This window comes from Mirounga leonina, unplaced genomic scaffold (genome assembly GCF_011800145.1).
Source record: "Mirounga leonina isolate KUSES-001 unplaced genomic scaffold, KU_Mleo_1.0 Mir_347, whole genome shotgun sequence".
NCBI lineage: Eukaryota > Metazoa > Chordata > Mammalia > Carnivora > Phocidae > Mirounga > Mirounga leonina.
The window spans coordinates 1,016,045-1,035,793 of NW_023270696.1; the positions used below are offsets into that span (position 1 = coordinate 1,016,045).

A 19,749-nucleotide genomic window follows, 5' to 3' on the forward strand; every position below is an offset into this window, starting at 1 on the left:
TGAGAGGAGACGAAATCCAGGTCTCCTACTCCTCCACCATCTTGCTCCGCCCCCGCTCTTAATATATCTTTTAAGTCCATGTAGTCCAGTGTCATTCAAAACCATTGTTTCCTTGCTGATCTTCTGCTTTGATGATCTGTCCTTTGCTGTAAGTGGGGCTTTAAAAATCCTCTGCTATTATTGTATTATTATGAATGTGTTCCTTCATGTTTGTTATTAATTGTTTTATATATTTGGATGCCTCAAATTAGGGGCATAAATAGTTACAATCGTTAGATCTTTTTGGATAGTCCTCTTTATTATGATACAGTACCCTTCTTCATCTGTTGTTAGTCTTTGGTCTAAAATCTAGTTGGTCTGATATAAGTATTTGTTACTCTGGCTTTCCTTTGATGTCCATTAGCATGATAGATGGTTCTCCAGCCCCTCACTCTCAACCTGCAGGTGTCTTTAGGTCTAACTTGAATCTCTTGTAGGCAGCATATGAATGGGCCTTGTTTTGTTATCCATTCTGGCAGCCTATGTCTTTTGAGTGGAGCATTTAGTCCATTTATATTCAGAGTAATTATTGATAGATGCATATTTAGTGCCATTCTATTACTTGTTTTGCCATTGTTTCTACAGATTTTCTCTGTTCCTTTATAGTCTTTGTTGTTTTTTGTCCTTCCCAAAGAGTCTGCTTAGCATTTCTTGGAGGGCTGTTTAGCAGTCACACACTCCTTTAGTTTTTGTTTGCCTGGGAAACTCTCTCTCTTTCTTTTCTGAATGACGACCTTGCTAGATAGAGTATTCTTGGCTACAGATTTTTCCCATTCAAAATTCCTGACTTTAAAAGCCCAAACTAAGATGATAGTTCTTTGAGTAGGAGAGTCAACAGAGTATTTTGTGTAAAACCTGAACTTGTTGATAGGCAGAAGACTAAGTAGTGAGACCAAACAGAGTAGCAAACAAGTAGAGGATATTAGCAGAGAGAACTCCTGTAGAGATATAAATGACCTGCATCCCATGGGTAAGTTGAGACACTGACAATGAAAGGACTACTGTCTCTTCTGCATGGCCCTGAGAATCCAAATGAAGTTGGACGTGTGCATATCTATTGCGGCTAGTGAATAGTCACTGCCACCATCCCTGCAGAATACAGTTCACTAAAACTCACTTCCTTATATTCTATCCATCCTACAGAAGAAGAGGAGTTCCAGGATGTCCATTGGGTAGACATTGGTAGTGGAATTAAAGTCTTGTCCTTTCCCAGATAGATTCATGCTAGTGTGAGCAGAAAGGGAAGTTAAAGAGGCTGAAGAAACTAAAAGCCTTCTGAGTACCACATCTGTATCATTTAGTGTCTGAGACCCAACAGGGACCTACTTAACTGAGCATTTGTGGATTAATGACTTTATTCATGAGTAATCAGAACAAGAGAAAGCTGATTGCAGTGCTTCTCAAATTTTAGCAGGCAACAAGAGGATTCTGCTCCCAGAGTTTCTGTTTCAGCAGGTGTATGTGAGTTAGGACCTGAGAATTTGTATTTTTAATACGTTCAGGTGAAACTGATGTTTGTTCCTTCATGTTTTGGTCCCAAAGCATGGGACTATGCTTTGAGGACTGCTGGTCTAATGTCTAGCTACTCAAAGGAAGAGCAAGAGTGGTATCTTCTGGGAGCTTGTTAAAAAGGCAGAATGTTGAACCTAGTTTGACAGAATCAGAATTAGCATTTAAGAGTCCTCTGAGGATTGGTAAGATGTGAAAGTTTGGGATGCAGGGTTTTAGTACATAGGTTCACAAATATGAGTTAGGTAAAGCATAAACCCAGCATGGGTTTGTGACACTCCTGCTTCAAATGCTTTTTTTCCCCATGCTATGATTGAAACAAAAATAGTAATACAAAATTTAGAAATGACTGCAAGCATTTGAGACCCCTGAGCACTGCCAATGGGTAGCACTAACAAACTTCCTCAGACTTGGTATCTACATTTGGTTTGAAAACAGAACAAAACAAAACATTGGGATAGATGAGCATATAATTTCTGACTTCAGCAAATCATTTTCATGTTAGATAAAAACTGAAGAAGTTTTAATCTGTTCTGCACTCCATTGGGTGAGAGACAATATGAATAAACTGTTTCATTCCCCCAACAGCAACAGCTCAGAGTCAGCAGTCAGCTAATCGCCTGCATGAAATTATCACTGTGGCCAGCTTGTGCTCTGTGGCTCTGGTGGGTAGTGTAGGGGAGGAAGTGGGGGAACAGATGGTGAGATGGGTTTGTCAGGCTCTGTCTCCTTCCCCATTGCAACGCTAGCCTTGGAACAACAACAGGAAGAACAATTACTCCTTTACCTAACTTGTATGACATCAATACTCTTCTATTTTCATACTCTTTTTCTCTTTCTTCCCCATTTTGTTATTATTATTTTTTGAAGTATCAGACCTTTTAGGAGAGACATTTACATTCGATTTGATGTTTATAACCTGAGGAACAAACACATTTTATTTCTAACTTTTCTTTTTCTTTTTCTTTTTTAAGTTCCCTTTTTGTGTGTTTAGAAGAGGACAAAATATTGGTATTCTGGAGATGTGAGATTTCTGAAGAATCTGAAAGTCCTCCTCTTCTGATTCTCCAATCCTGGAGTTTCCTTGAAAGCAAGGTGAACCTGGAGTGTTAGATTTATTCTCTCATGTTTCAGCCTGATTTTTTTTTTTTACCCATGTGCCTTTTTCTTTTCCCCTCCCCTTCAGAATGTTTCCTGCCTTCTCTACCATGCCCATCCCTTGGCAGCTCATGGTTGGTAGGAGCACAAGCCAGTGGTCAGATGCCACGTCCTGCCTCATATTGTGCCCATCATTGCTGAAAGTGGAGTGAAACTCCAGGGCTGAAAAGCAGAGTCACAGTGAGAGAATGGGGAATTATCTCCTGAGAGAATTCAGGTGAGTCTGAAGCTGTTCGGAAGAACAGGGAGTGGGAGACTGGGTGTATGCATTTGGAACAGTGAGACTGTGGTGCTTTAAGAGGTTTGAACCTGAAGACAGCATTCTTTTAGAACACACAGTGACCCCTCACCACCTCAGTTTACTCACTCTTTTGCCTTACTTTGGAACCATGGTAGGTTGCCAGATTTAGAAAATAAAAATACAGGTTGCCAAGTCAGATTTGAATTTCAGATAAACAAACTTTTTTTTTTTTTTTTTTAGTGTAAGTATGCCTTAATCAATATTTGGAGCATTATTGCATGGGCCATACTTACACTAAACAAATTGTTGTTTATTTGAAATTCAGATTTAACTGTCATTTTACATTTTATCCAGAAACCCTAGTCTGTAGTCACTCGAATCTTTCTATACCTTTCTATCCTCATCTGGGTATACGGTTTATCTTCCTATTAATCAACTTCATGATCCCATGATCCTTCATTAGAATAAACAGTCAGGTTCTTGAAAATTATGGATGCAAAATAATGTACTCAAATGCTTTTGATTTAAGTAGTGCCTTCTCTTGGTGATATTTAGCCTTCCTCATCTTTGAATGCTTTTTTTTTTTTTTAAGATTTTATTTATTTGACAGAGAGAGAGAGTGCACCAGCAGGAGGATTGACAGGCAGAGGGAGAGGGAGAAGCAGGCTCCCTCCTGAGCAGGAGCTTGATGTGGTACTTGATCCCAGGAGGATCATGACCTGAGCCAAATGCAGACACTTAACCAACTGAGCCACCCTGGTGCCCCTCAAATGCTTTTGAGGTCATAGAATAGATGTGAATAACAGACATTCTTACGGCTTGCTTAATCTTAAAGGATTTTCTTTATAGCACCTCACTCTCCCATCCACTCCTTGCAGCCTAATTATATTATATTATATAACAAGACTAGATTTTTAAAATTAAGATATAATTGACATATAATATTGTATAAGTTTAAAGTGCACAATTTGTTGATTTGATACATTTATATATTACAATATGATTACTGCCATAGTATTAGCCAACACTTCTATCACATTACATAAATTATCACTTCTTTTTTGTGATTGGAATAATTAAGATCTAGTTCCTTAGCAAGTTTGAAATTTACAATCCAGTGTTGTTGATTATAATCACTATTTTGTGCATTAGATCTCCAAGACTTATTTATCTACTAGTTGCAAGTTTGTACCCTTAAACAATATCTCCCTAATTTCTCCACCTCCAGCCCTGATAACCACCATTCTACTCTCTGTTCCTAAGAGTTAGCTTTTTAAAATTCCACATAGAAGTGATATTTGTTTTTCTCTGTCTGACTTATTTCACTTAGCATAATGCCCTCAAGTTCATGACATGCCATGTTGTCACAAATGGCAGGATTTCTTTTTTTCTCATGGCTGAATAATATATATGGACATACTCTATCCATCATACCTATCATCTATCTATCATCTATCTATCTATCATCTATCTATCTATCTATCTATCTATCTATCATCATCTACCTATCTATCTATCATCTATCATCATCATCATCTATCATCTATTATCTATCTATCTAATCTATCATCTATCTGCCACATCTTGTTTTTTTTAAAACTTTTCCATCTTCATTTTATTTTATTTTTTTACATATACACATTTTTTTATTTTTATTATGTTATGTTAATCACTATACATTACATCATTAGTTTTTGATGTAGTGTTCCATGATTCATTGTTTGCGTTTAACACCCAGTGCTCCATGCAGTACGTGCCCTCTTTAATACCCATCACCAGACCAAACCATCCCCGGATCCCCCTTCCCTCTAGAACCCTCAGTTTGTTTCTCAGAGTCCATCGTCTCCCCCTCCAATTTCCACCCCTTCATTCTTCCCTTCCTGCTATCTTCTTTTTTTTTTTTAACATATAATGTATTATTTGTTTCAGAGGTACAGATCTGTGATTCAACAGTCTTGCACTGTTCACAGCACTCACCATAGCACATACCCTCCCCAATGTCTATCAACCAGCCACCCCATCCCTCCCACCCCACCCCCCACTCCAGCAACCCTCAGTCTGTTTCCTGAGATTAAGAATTCCTCATATCAGTGAGGTCATATGATACATGTCTTTCTCTGATTGACTTATTTTGCTCAGCATAATACCCTCCAGTTTCATCCACGTCATTGCAAATGGCAAGATTTCATTCCTTTTGATTCTACCATATCTTCTTTATTCATTCATCCATTGACCGATGTTTAGATTGTTTCCATATCTTGGCTATTGTAATTTTGCAACAAACATGGTAGTGCAGATATTTCTTTGATATCCTGTATTCATTTCCTTTGGCTGTATATCCAGAAGTGGGATTGCTGGATCATATGGTAATTCCATTTTTAATTTAAAAATTGTTTTCCATAATGGCTAGATCAATTTATATTTCTACCAATAGTATAAAAGGGTTTCCTTTTCTTTACTTCCTTGCCAACACTTAATACCTCTTCTCTTTTTGATGGTAGCCATGTGACAAGCAGGAGGTGATATTTCATTGTAGTTTTGATATGCATTTCCCTGATGATTAGTGATGTCGAGCACCTTTTAATGTAGCTTTTGGCCATTCTCTTGTGTTCTTTAACACAACTAGATTGATCTGCCCATGGCAAAATTCTAATCACATTACTCCTGTGTTTCAAGGTACATCCATTTCCCACTACTTAACATGTAATGTGTAGACCACTTATTTTGGAATTTAAGGTCTTATATATTCTGTTTTAATAATTCCCTCCTTCTGTTCTCTTCTCACTTTGGGCATTTCCTCCACTGCCTGGTTTAGCAATGAGCCTCTGATCAGTTGTTTTCTGTTTAGTAGAGAATCTCTCAAGGGTAATTGCTGCCTTGAATATATCTTTGCAGTCCCTATGTCTCCCTAGAACTTAGCACAAAGCAGGGATTTAAAGAAAGTAAAATTAATTTGGTTAAATATACTTTTCTGCCCTTTCTACCTTAAATATGTTGCATGGACCCTATACCCTTATCAATCTGACCACTGGTTTACCTTTTGATTTCAAGCTTTTGTGCACTGGCTATCAAAACTCTTATTCCAAAGTACATTTTCAACCATCTTTACTTGTCAAAATATTAATTCTGCAATGCCCTGGCCAAATATGACATTTTCCTGATCTTTGCCAGAAATTATTCTTTCACATTTTTATGACTTGTAAATGGTCATAAAATTTATGACACTAACCACATTCTACCTAGTGCCATTAGATTATGAATCCTTTGATTACAATGACAGTGACTTTAAAACTTGAGCATCCCTCAAACTTGTGCTTATGCTCTATGGAAAGAAGTTTTTCTATAAATGATTTTTGGCTATTATGAAGAAGCATATGTAATTCTCATTTGAGGAAGCAGAGGACAAAATGATCTGCTTCAGAATACTGAGACTTAAAGGAACTTTCCATTTTTAATTATCTCCCTTTCTGAATTGATTGTTAAATTTTCTGACATACATCTGTTACCATATTCTGATAGAGATGGCGGTCTTTGGAAACAGCCATGGACTTCTACTTTATAAACATAAAAGCAGCAAGAGGATGCTGCTTAAATTCAACCATGCTGTAGTGAAGCCATTTAGACTCAGAGAGATGGAAATGTTTTGGTTCGCTCACATTTGCAGTTGCAAAGACCCCTTCTCATTCTGCTCTTCAGTCATTGCTCTCTGCTTAGGGTCCTAGGCCTGACTTTCTGGAGAAGTCCATTTGCTGGGTTTTGGTTCTATTTTTTTTTTTATTTAAATTCCAGTTAGTTAACATACAGTGTGATATCACTTTCTGTTCTATTTTAAAATCCATACAGACACAAAGAAGAAAGAGGAGGACATTGACTCAGGAGGTCTCACCATGGGTATCTGTGAATGAGACCTCCACAGTCCAACATTCCCACATACTTCACAGCAGCCAGATTCAGTGGCACTCAAGGAATTCACAGGACTGAAAACAGTATTCAACTTGCATTGATAATAGCAAGGGATGATTATTTCTGTCTTTCTCTCTGCCCACATAGTGTTAAAAATTTCACAGGATTATCTCATTATTTTTCTATAACTACTATATGACGTGGTTGTTGTTATTACCCTCATACTGTACTATGATTGTGGAGTCAATCAATCAATCAATAGGTAAGTAAGTAAGCAAATAAATAAATAAATAAATGTGAATTGCATAGTTGGATATATTTACTAATTGGTGACGGAGATATTTTATTCCCAGTAAGTAAAATATAGGTAATTTCTGTCTAGAGCACTCCTTTCATTGGTAAATATTATTATTATTATTATTATTATTATTATTATTATTATTATTATTATTTGATTGATCCTTAGTAATTTTTTTTAAAGATTTTATTTATTTATTTGAGAGAGAATGAGATAGAGAGAGCATGAGAAGGGGGAGGGTCAGAGGGAGAAGCAGACTCCCTGCCGAGCAGGGAGCCCGATTGCGGGACTCGATCCCGGGACTCCAGGATCATGACCTGAGCCGAAGGCAGTGGCTTAACCAACTGAGCCACCCAGGCGCCCCGATCCTTAGTAATTTTTTTATATTACAAAACAATTTTGTCAGTTATATCTTAATAAAGTAGGGGAAAAAAGACACAGATGTAGTGAAAAGAAGGGCTATATGCACCCCAATGTTCATAGCGGCAATGTCTGCAATAGACAAACTGTAGAAAGAGCCGAGATGCCCTTCAACATATGACTGGATAAAGAAGATGTGGTCCATATATACAATGGAATATTACTCAGCCATCAGAAAGGATGAATACCCAACTTTTACATCCACATGGATGGGACTGGAAGAGATTATGCTAAGTGAAATAAGTCAAGCAGAGAAAGTCAATTATCCTATGGTTTCACTTATTTGTGGAACATGAGGAATAGCATGGAGGACATTAGGAGAAGGAAGGGAAAAATGGGGGGGGATTGGAGGGAGAGATGAACTATGAGAGACTATGGAGTCTGAGAAACGAACAGGGTTTTAGAGGGGAGGGGTGAGGGGGGATTGGTTAGCCCGGTGATGGGTATTAAGGAGGGCACGTACTGCATGGAGCACTGGGTGTTATATGCAAACAATGAATCATGGAACACTACATCAAAAACTAATGATGTAATGTATGGTGATTAACATAACATAATAAAATAAAATTTAAAAAAAAGTAGGGAAAAAATAATGCGTCTTCTGAGGAAAGTCCACAAACTACCTATGGAGTATCCTTCTCCCCCAGTATCGACCCTGAATTTGATCAAGTATCTAGATATAATCACAACTTACAAGAGGCGTATTTGAAACAATAGCATACAAATGCAACCAGCAAGACCCAGAACATTTCTTCAACAGATAAATTCCAAATTCCAAACAAGAGAGGAGAAAAATCCTAGAGGTTAAAAGGGACTTTGGACAGCTATTAATTAATCGGAATATATGAATATTATTTGGATTCCTTTTTTAAGTTTTTATTTTAATTTCAGTTAGTTAACATACAGTATTATATTAGTTTCAGGTATACAATATAGTAATTCAACATTGCCATACATCACCCTGTGCTCATGACACGTGCCCTCCTTAATCCTCATCACCTATTTAACCCATCCCCTCCACCACCTCTCCTCTGATAAACATCAGTTTGTTCTCTGTTGTTAAGAATCTGTTTCTTGATTTGTCTCTCTTATTTTTTTCCCCTTGCTCCTTTGTTTTGTTTCTTAAATTCCACATATGAGTGAAATCATATGATATTTGTTTTTCTCTAACTGGTTTATTTTGCTTAGCATTATACTCTTTAGCTCCATTCATGTTGTTACAAATGTCAAGAATTCATTCATTTTTTTTTTAAGATTTTATTTGTTTATTTGACAGAGAGAGACACAGTGAGAGCAGGAACCCAAGCAGGGAGAGTGGGAGAGGGAGAAGCAGGCTTCCCGGTGAGCAGGGAGCCCGATGCGGGGCTCGATCCCAGGACCCTGGGATCATGACCTGAGCCGAAGGCAGACGCTTAACAACTGAGCCACCCAGGTGCCCCAAGAATTCATTCTTTTTTATGACTGAGCAATATTCCATTGTACATATACACCACATCTTCTTTATCCATTCATCAGTTGATGAATACTTGGGCTGCTTCCATAGTTTGATTATTGTAAATAATGTTGCAATAAACATAGGGGTGCATGTATCCCTTTGAATTAGTGTTCTTGTATTCTTTGAGTAAATTAGTGGTGAACTTTGGAAGGCAGGTTAGCAGCATTGCTTGGAGCTCATACAATTAGATAAAAGGGAGATGGATAGTTTCCAATAAAAGTTCACCTGGGAAATCTCATCCTGCTTTTCCTGTAGTACTGGATACATTCCTTGGTTTCTCTGATTCTATATTCCCATGCCCAAAGTAAGGATATGAATATTGCCAGATCCTAGATTTTGTGAAGATAAAATGAAACAATGCATTTATGTTAGCAAGAACATGGTAGGTGATTAACCAGTATTAGCTATTATTTAACTACTTATAATGCTCTGAAGTTGAACTTGTTTTCAGGTTCTTGAGCTATATATTTTGTTTCAATGAACCAGTCACAGGAATTATGTGGTTCTCAAGGAATCTCATTCAATGCACTGTAGATATGATTGAGAACAAGTTGGAAATATTCCACCTCATGGAACTTATTCTAGCAGGATGAAGGAATTGCAAACAGTTATATAAATCATAAGTACTATGACTGAAATATAGCAGAAGGAAGGGTGTGATACTATGGAGACCTGACTTCTGAGGAGAGACCTGGATAATTAAGAATGAGCAGGTTAGGCAAAGATCTGAGGGATTAGCTTCCAAACAAAAGACCATACGTGAAGACCCTGAGAAGAGTCTGAGCATGGTGTGTAGTGGGACAAAAAGGACAGGAGTATATGAGGTTAATGAAACGAGTTGGTTCACTACTTGGCCACTCCACATCCCACAGCTGATTATCCTGAGTTTTTTTTTTTCCCCTCTAAGTTTTATTGAGGTATAATTGGCAGACAAAAAATTGCTCATAGTTAAAGGATACATTTTGGACATATGTGAACTCCTGTGATATCATCACCACAATCAAGGTACTAAACATATTCATTGCTTTTGATTTCCTTGTGTTCGTGTGTGTGTGTGTGTGTGTGTGTGTGTGTGATAAGAACACTCAACATGAGATCTACCCTTTTAACATATTTTGAAGTGCACAGTATTCTAAATTATAGGCATTATGTTGTACAGCAGATCTTTGGAAACTATTCATGCAACATAACAAACTTTGTATGCATTAGGCAACAACTCCCTAGCCCCTGGCAGCCACCACTCCATTTTCTGCTTCTAAGAGTTTGACTCTATTCAATTTCACATATAAGTGAGGTAATTCAGTACTTGTTCTCCTGTCACTAGATTAACTCATTTAAGCATAATATCTGTAAGATTCATTCATGTAGTTGCAAATGGTAGTATTTCCTTCTTATTTATGGCTGACTAACTTTCCACTGTATGTATATGCCACATTTTCTTTATCCATTTATCTGTGGAGAGACATTTGGGTTGTTTCCATGTCTTGGTTATAAGTAAATAATGCTATGGTGAACATGGATGTGCAGATAGGTCTTTAAGATCTTGATTTTGATTCTTTGGATATATACTTAGGAACAGGATTGCTGGTTCATATAGTTATTTTATTTTTAATTTTTGAGGGGGCTTCATGCTGTTTTCCATAGTATCTGTACCATTTGCATTCCTACCAACAGTGCCCGAGAGTTTAATTTCTTCATACCATTACCAACACCTATTATTTTTTAATTTTTTGATAACAGCCCTCCTAACAGGTGGGAAATAATAACTTATTGTGGTTTTGATCTGCATTTCACTCATAATTATTTATGTTGAGTGTCTTTTCATATACCTACTGGTCATCTGTGTGTCTTCCTTGGAGACGGAGGGAAAACAACATAATTGTGCTCAAAGAGTTGAATTCAAACATGCATTTTGATGGAAAATGCTTTCCTCTCTTTGGGGTTAATCAATATTTATGGAAAATCCATATGAGCACTCTTGTCCTTAAGAAAAAAATTAGAGAAGAGATCTCAGTGGATGTTGATTAAAAAAAAAGAAAAAAGATAAGCCCCTTCAAGAAACACTGCACTTAATCACTGTGCTGTAACTTAAGAAAAATTACATAGCTAAGAGAAGATGAAAACTTGTCAAGGTCTTTTTTGCTATTAAGGGATGAAGTTACAGTGTAATTTCTGTCTTCCTTTTTTTTCAGGGTTTATGGCATGATGATTTAATATATCTAATATACTGTGAAGTGAGTAGGAGGATAAAATTTCTGATGTCAGGTCATGTGTCATTTCCAGTATACCACAATAGCCTCTTTTTCAGATAAGGCAGAAGTTAATGTGTTAATGCCCATCACCCATAAAGATTCCGTTCTTTGAAAGATGTAGTGAGATTAAAGGGCAAGCTACAGGATGCCTGGATGGCTCAGTCAGGTAAGCATCCAACTCTTGGTTTCTTTGGCTCAGGTCCTGATCTCAGGGTCCTGAGATTGAGCGCTGGGTTGGGCTCCATGCTCAGCACAGATTCTACTTGGGATTCTTTCCCTCTTCCTCTTCCTCCCCCTCTGCTCTTCGCCATGCTCTCTCTCTTTCTTTCTCAAATAAATAAATAAATAAATAAATAAATAAATAAATAAATAAATAAATAAAATCTTTGAAGGGCAAAAGAAAAAGGAAGTTAATGTATTTTATGTAGAAGCACAAAGAATGTGCTATAGAAACAAGAGGAAATAATGAATGCAATTCTGATTTGAAATGGCCAGAGGGAAGGTCACATTTGAAAAATTGCTCTATGGATTGTGCTGCAAATGTTTAACAAGCTAATGAAAGTCAGAAAAGACTTTCCAGACTGAAGGGACAATATGTGAAAATGTATAAGAGTTTGAAGTATCTGGTGGTTCAGGAATAACAATTAGCTGTCAATAACAAGCATATTGTTCAAGAATAGAGCCAACAGGAAAAGAAGTTGGAAATGAGGTTTGGTATTTGATGATGCAGTCTTCAAAGGCCCATAGGAAGTGGTGATTCAGTGGGTATTTGTGAATTGGAGAAAGATGTAATGTGGCTCATATTTAAGGGAGAAATGTCTGTCTTCTAATGTGCATTAGATGGAATGGCAGACAAAAATGGAGAAGTTAAGAAACTTAAAATATACCAAGCAATAGAGGATAAAGAGCTGAAATTTGTCAGGAACAACCAAAATGGAAAAACAAAAAAAGTTCAGTTAAAGTAAATGCATTTCCAATGATTCATCTTGATGTCTGTCAGTCATTTAGATCACAGATGTGGTATAAGAGAAGGCTAAGATTATTTCTCCAAATGAAATTTAAAGTCACTCCTGGTATCTCCCAGAGAGCTCTCCATTATTAGAGAACCTTGGAATATACTGTACATATATAGAGATAGAGGAGACACAGAAGCAGGGAGAACAGGGATGGATTTTACATGAGGTGATACTGAGTTGGGAAATTCCCAATTTCCTCCTTGGCTGTCAGATCCTCAACAAGTGTACCAGATGAAGGAAACAGAACTAATAAGAAATAGACACTCATTCTACATCATTAGTCACTTTCATTTTCTCTGATAAAGTGTTTCACTGTCTCCAGACCCAACCATTACGCAGGATCAGCCAAGAAACAAAAGAGCCACAGGACTTGTACCAAAGGCTCTCCAGATTTTATTCTCAGTCACTCTAGTCCAGTGGAATTAATGAGGAAAGGAAATGACATTTATGAAGTTATCGAAGGGCGCCAAGCATGTTACATAGTGGCCTTAACTCCTAATGAGCCTATAAAGGAGATGTTGTTATTCCAATTTTTACAATTTTTGAAATTTAGGTTAAAGGATTGTAGTTTCACAGTAAGAAAAGGTAATTTAAATCACTAGACATAAACCAAGCAAGACTCCAAAGCCCACTGGCCTTCTCTACTTACTTGAGAGAGGTCTTCTATAGGACTCCTTTCCATCTTAAAAGTGAGCCCATGCTGTGCCCAGGAACTTTTTGTGGTTTTCAGAGGGGATTAAGGGGATGCGATGCAACATTCTAACTGTTGCTCATCTATGGGATTCTTTGGGTCTTCATTCTCTTGTGAAGGCCCCTATATTTTCTTCCACTGTTATGTGACAAAGCTATTTCTCTAAATTTTCTCTGGCTGACTTTCTTATTTAGATCTTTATTCCCCAGTGAATAAAGCATGAAGTAGGGGTTTGCTTTTCTTTTTCTCTCCAAATAGCGAGTCAGATTTTGCAACTTCAACTTCATTCACTCTTTTCCCATTGAATTATGGTTACTTCTTTATTGTATATCAAGTTTCTACATATAGATAAATCTGTTCCTTTCTACTTAATTTCTTTATATTGACTTAGTTCTTGTTTGTCTTTACTAGCAGCATACTGTTTTTATTATTTTGACTTTGTAGCATCATCTGGTATCTGGTGTGTTGTCATCTTCTATGACATCATAGAGGCTTGGCACAGGAGATACAAACCATGGCAGATTTTTTTTTTTTAAATAAGATGGGTTTCAATATAAAGAATTAGGCGCTTACAAAATCATTGGAATGGCTGAAGGTGTGGGTTTGAGGCTGGGCTCTTGTAAAGATACCCTCACCCTACAGAATTGATCCATGGAGTTTTGCTGCCGAGGAGGCTTTTTGAATGATTCCACATTCAATAATTTGCCACCAGCAATATCTGTGAAGTTGGAGATTGGACACCAGAATGTTGATGCTGAAAAACTTCCCACCTCTGAGCCTGATTGTCAGAGGAAGAGACACAAAAGGCCTCTGGGCACTTTGGACAGCACCTAATTGACAGCCTGAATAGTGGCTGCCAGTGAGTCCTAGAAAGGTAGCTAGATGTTGCTTTCCCCTCTGACCAGAAAGAATGTGGAATGGACATTGACATTGCCTGTTAACAGTTTCCAGGACATGCCTTCTTTGTTCTTTGTTTCAAAACGGATTTAGCTCTTTGAAGACTTTCTCTTCCCACATTTATTTAACACTGAATTTGTTGATTTTATCAAAAGTAAAATTTGAATTTTGATTGGGGTGACACTGACTATACAGATTAATTTGAGGGAAAAATGCTATGTTTATGCAAATACATTATTCAATAAAAACAATTATTCATATGGCATTTATTCAAGTCTCTCCTCATGCACTTTGGTAGAGTTGATAATTTTTGTCTTTCTTGCACTGTTAGGTTGATTTCTAGAAGCCACTTACAATAGTCAGTCTATGAAGTGTTTTATTTTCTAGCCTGCTATTGTTGAAATGCTCTTAAATTTTGTAAGATTACTGTGTATCTACCAGCCTTGCTGACCTTCTCATTTCTTTTAATGTTTTGTTAATTTTACTGGGCTTTGTACATAGTTAATATAGCATCTATAAAGTTAAAGATTTTTCTCTCCTTTTTCATCTTACAACTAGTACCTTTTTTCTTGTTTTATGTCATTATTATGTTTAAAACTATCAATGTTCTTGGGTGTCCTTGTCTTGTAAATGATCTTAGATTTTTTTTTTCCTGATTTGTTCCATTAAGTTTGCTGTATGTTTTTGGTATATTGAACTTATCACAATAAGGAAGTTTCATCTTATAATAAGTTTTATTGTTTAATTTTTATTGTTAATGGGACTAGATATCACCAAATGCATTTTTTTTAAACTATTAAGATAAACTTGTAAATTTTCTCTTAGACCTCTAAGGTGGTAAATCATGGGACTAGGTTTTGTTTTTTTTAAGATTTTATTTATTTATTTGACAGAGAGAGACACAGTGAGAGAGGGAACACAAGCAGGGGGAGTGAAAGAGGGAGAAGCAGGCTTCCCACTGAGCAGGGAGCCCGATGTGGGGCTGGATCCCAGGACCCTGGGATCATGACCTGAGCTGAAGGCAGAAGCTTAAGGACTGAGCTACCCAGGCACCCCAGGGACTAGGTTTTTTTGTTGATGACCTATCCTTTAATTTCTGGGATAAAGCCCACTCAATTGTCAAGTGTGTGTTATTTTTACTGAACTTTTAGAATTAGTTAATTAATATTTTATTGAGGATTATCGTATCTATTTTCATGCATAAATTAGACCTGTAATTCTTTTCTCCCATTTATTTAATTTTGGACTGAAGAGTCTTCTAATCTCATTAAATGGATTTGAAATCATTTTCTGTTTTTCTCTTTCTGGAACATCTTTTATAAGAAGATATATTTGTCACATGAAATTTGGTAAAACTTTATATGGAAACATGTTGGCTAGAATATTTTGAGGTATGGGTGATATTCAAGTGACAATTTTTGCATTATGTTTTTCTCAGATATCCATTTTAAGTCATCATGTTTATTATATAGCTGTTCAGACTACTTGTTTTTTTATCTCTGTAGTACTTACTCTGAAATTTGTTTTGATATTAGTTTTATTCCCCTTTTCTTTTTATTTAAATGATCCTGCCAGATTTTTGCCCATCTTGCCAATATTATTCTTTTCTAATATTTGGTTCTCACATTCATTTCTGCCCATAACTTTCTTTGTTTCCTTTTTCTTTTTTTCCAAGTAGATAGATATCTGCTTACTTTGTCATTTTCAATCATTTGTGTTTTCTTATGAAAACAACTCATTTTCTTCACATTTCCCTTTATCTATATCCTGGAAATTGTCTTCTGTGGCTTTCACTATCATTTTATTAGTGTTTTAGGAAATTTCCTTTATGTTCTCATCTTTAAAATAAAGATTACTTATTATATTACTTAATGTCTAGACATATGTACATTTTTAGGTATTTCATTGTTGATTTTTAATTTTATTGCTTGATAAAGAAATAGAATGTAAACTGTTGATTTTTTGCATTTAGATTTCCTTTGTGGAGTTATAATGTCTTAATTAATTCCAAATATGTGGGGAGTTAGAAAAAGAATTGAAAAAAAAGCCAGGAAGTATGGAAAAATCACTCATGATCTCAACACTTTGACCAAGATACATTTTTAAGATTCATTTAATGTCTATTGTCTTAATGATAGAGTATAAGATGATATATTATTTCAGCCAATAAATCTTTGTATATCACCTATGACCTGACATTATCTGAATTATGCTGATAAAAAAATTACTTTGTATACAGCAGAATTTAGTGCCCATTTATGTTCAGTAATAATGACATGGAATTCCAATTAGGTTCCTGCTAATGGTAAGGATTTTATGTTCCTGTTCTTAACTTTAAAATACAAACATCCCATTGGGGAGGGTATGTGCCATGGTGAGCATTGTGAATTGTGTAAGACTGTTGAATCACAGACCTGTATCTCTGAAACAAATAATACATTATATGTTAAAAAAAAAAAAAGAAGATAGCAGGAGTGGAAGAATGAAGGGGGGGGAATCGGACAGGGAGACAAACTATGAGACACTATGGACTCTGAAAAACAAACAGGGTTCTAAAGGGGAGTGGGGTAGGGGGGATAGGTCAGCCTGGTGATAGGTATTAAAGGGCACATTCTGCATGGAGCACTTGGTGTTATACGCAATGAATCGTGGAACACTACATCAAAAACTAATGACGTAATGTATGGTGATTAACATAACATAATAAAAAATAAAATAGAATAAAAAAATAAAATACAAACATCCCTTAGAAGGGAAAGTCAGTGAATCAATAACATCAAAGAGAATTATTTTATCAGATTCTTTTTTCATTGGGCAGTTTAGAAAAATGGAATATTGAGAAAACTGGACTCTAGGGAAACAGAAGAAAACACATGGGACACTGAAATTAAATTTTGCCTGATTTACAATCATTACATCCAAATTAAATCATTTGTGAATATTATCCAGAAATCTCTACATCTGAACTCATCTCCAAAAAGGGCCCTTCTTCCTCATATTTGACTTACTTTGTATTTAACAACTTCTATTCTTTGCTTACTGGCCCAATATGTCAATATATAACCGTGTTCTTGAACTTTTAAACACCAACACTGAGGAAATGTCTTCTCCAAATATTGACAGTAAGCAAGAGTGAGGCTCATAGTCTGGGATATTTTGCATGCAGTCTTACATAGAAGCAGGAGAATAGACAAGTGTTGGGATGTGATAACAGAAGAAAAAGACCATTCAAAGAAATACTGTTTGGATAACCAGTGTAGTGATAAATTTGCTTAACTCAGTCATGGGTTTGGGTCTGTATTTCACTATTGTGTAACCATGAAAGCCTCTGGTTTCTCTAACCTCAATTCCATCACTCAGTGCTTGCTTGATTCTTATAAGGAAGATGATAATTGTTGGGAAAATGTCAAGAGTAATATGCACAACAAACTTCTCTGAATGTAGGTGTGGATCATAGTATTCTATATGTGCATGGATGGCCAAACCCCAGCAGGGTTTGGAGACTCTTGCTCTGGCTCATGGGGCCAAAGTTAATGGTGCAGCTATTCTATGGGGATGGATGCACAGGAACTGCTGGTCTCCTCTGGGCTCACTGGAGAAGTCACACCTTCCTGTTGTTAGGATCTCTTTCCATTTTTGGCCCCTCCCACCTCTTCTGGAGAGGTCAGACTATAGACATTCCTACCCATTGTAAGCCGGTCTCCGTGGTTAATTTTTGAACTGCTTCTATATTTGTGACTGCCTGCCAGTTCTAAACGACAGAGAAGTTTGGCAAAAAGAAGAAGCAGGCTTTGTCTTAATGGTAAGGAAAACAAGAAAAGGGGGTGAAAATATTTGAAGGAAAATAAGAGTCTCTTTTCTATGTGTTTCCATCTAGTTGCCTGAGAAACAATCAAAAGAAGCTCAAGAAAGTAAATGAAGATGTGGAAAGAAAACGGTAAGCACACAGTGTATCAGAGCATTTTCCCCTGAGATTTACCTCTGTCTCACAAGGGACTGAGAATCCATCTCATAAGAGCTAACATCTTATTTTAAACCTCACAGAGCTACAATCATAGAATTCTTTGGTGATTGCCTCTAAGACTTGGCAGGTTAGTCGGAGGCTCTAAACAAAAGAAATGGGGTATTAGTGCACATGTTTAATTCCTTCATGGTTATATAAAGCACATGTACAAACATATAGCTGACATGCTTATTTTAGGTTGGCTATTTACAATGGCTACACCTCCAACTTTTTCCTCACTCTAGAATGATCTTTGGAAAGTGTAAGTCTCATCATGCCTTTCTCTTGAGACCCTTCAATTTTTCTCCATTGCATCCAGAATAAAATCCAAACTCTTCAGTGGGACTGTAGTCCTATAAGGATTGACTCCTGCATACCTCTCTGATTTCATTCCCCACCCTCCACCCTCACCCATCGTCTTCCAGGAATTCTGCAGCATTTCATGTTCTTGAATCCACCGAGCGCAGCCTGAACTCAGTGCCCTAGTGCACACTGCTCTTTTAGCACGTACGGTTTTCATTTTTGACGCTTGTGCTTCACAGCATCTCTTTCTGGAAATTCTGGCTCCCACACTCTCCTCTAGAAAACATCCTTGAGTTTTCTCACAATGTGGGAACATTGCTTCCACACCCCATGAATTTCCTGCATTGCCCACTATGCTTTTCTATCACCTAGTAACTTTATATTAGTTAGTTTAGCTTTTTATTGTCCATCTTCCTTTATAGACCATGTGGTCTTTGAGGCTCTAACCACTGCTTGCCTTGCCTAGCCGTTGCCCAACCTTTACAAGATACTCAATGGAAAAAAGAAAAAAAAAAAAAAGAGTGGAAAAAACAACAGCTATCTGGACACTGATATATTACCCCAGCTTAGATAAACCCTGCCTTGTTTGCTGACTGTAGGATTTCCGTATCTTTGCACTCATCCTCTTTCCTAATCATTGCATGTCAAGATCTGGGTTTTTATCTGAGATGGCTCCTTCTTCTCTAACTAAGTGTGAAGGGTGAGGGATTGAAGGGAAGGCCCATATTTATTGTTGATATGAAATGCTGTTTGCAGGAATCAGCCATTACCTAAGTATTCCACTTATATTTTCTTGGCACAAAGGAAAAGGTAGACAGTGGGGTGGCTATGCATCATTGTAACTAATTCCCCTTTACAGTGTGTGGCTGAAGAGGTGATGTTATTGAACTAAGGTCCTTGTCTCAGGCTGCCACAAACCTGTTCTGTACAACATAGAGTCATTTAAACTTGACTTTTGCTTTCTTGTGTCTAAAATGAGATCTGTGCTAGGTGATGTTCTCCAATTCTTCCCTTTTAAAGGAACTGAAGTGTTGACATGCCAAATACAACCAAGTCTTTATTAAAAACAGACAGTAACTAAATGAGAAATTAAATGTCTCCAGGGTGTCCCAATCTGAACAATTTTTTTAAAGTTTTATTTTACAGATGCCTGGGTGGCTCAGTCATTAGGCATCTGGGGTCATGATCCCGGGGTCCTGGGATTGAGCCCCAGATCGGGCTCTCTGCTTGGCGGGAAGCCTGCTTCTCCCTCTCCCACTCCCCCTGCTTGTGTTCCCTCTCTTGCTGTCTCTCTCTCTCTGTCAAATAAATAAGTAAAATATTTTTAAAAAAGTTTTATTTTAATTCCAGTGTAGTTAACATACAGTGTTATATTAGTTTCAGGTATACAACTTAGTGATTCAACACTTACATACAACACCCAGTGCTCATCATGATAAGTGCACTCCTTAATCCCCATCACATATTTCCCCTATCTCCCCTCACACTTTCCCTCTGGTCACCATCAGTTTGTTCTCTGTAGGT

The 19,749-nt window shown here is 37.0% G+C and overlaps 1 protein-coding gene across 1 annotated transcript in view; it reads left to right on the forward strand.

The window, feature by feature from the left end:
- The first annotated feature begins 2,800 nt into the window (after nucleotides 1-2,800).
- Nucleotides 2,801-19,749, forward strand: part of GCSAML (germinal center associated signaling and motility like) — a 70,890-nt gene continuing 53,941 nt past the window's right edge. The window contains exons 1-2 of the mRNA XM_035029905.1: nucleotides 2,801-2,923; nucleotides 17,797-17,856. Coding sequence (XP_034885796.1) covers nucleotides 2,895-2,923; nucleotides 17,797-17,856 — 89 coding nt within the window. The 5' untranslated portion in view covers nucleotides 2,801-2,894. The remainder of the gene's footprint in view (nucleotides 2,924-17,796; nucleotides 17,857-19,749) is intronic.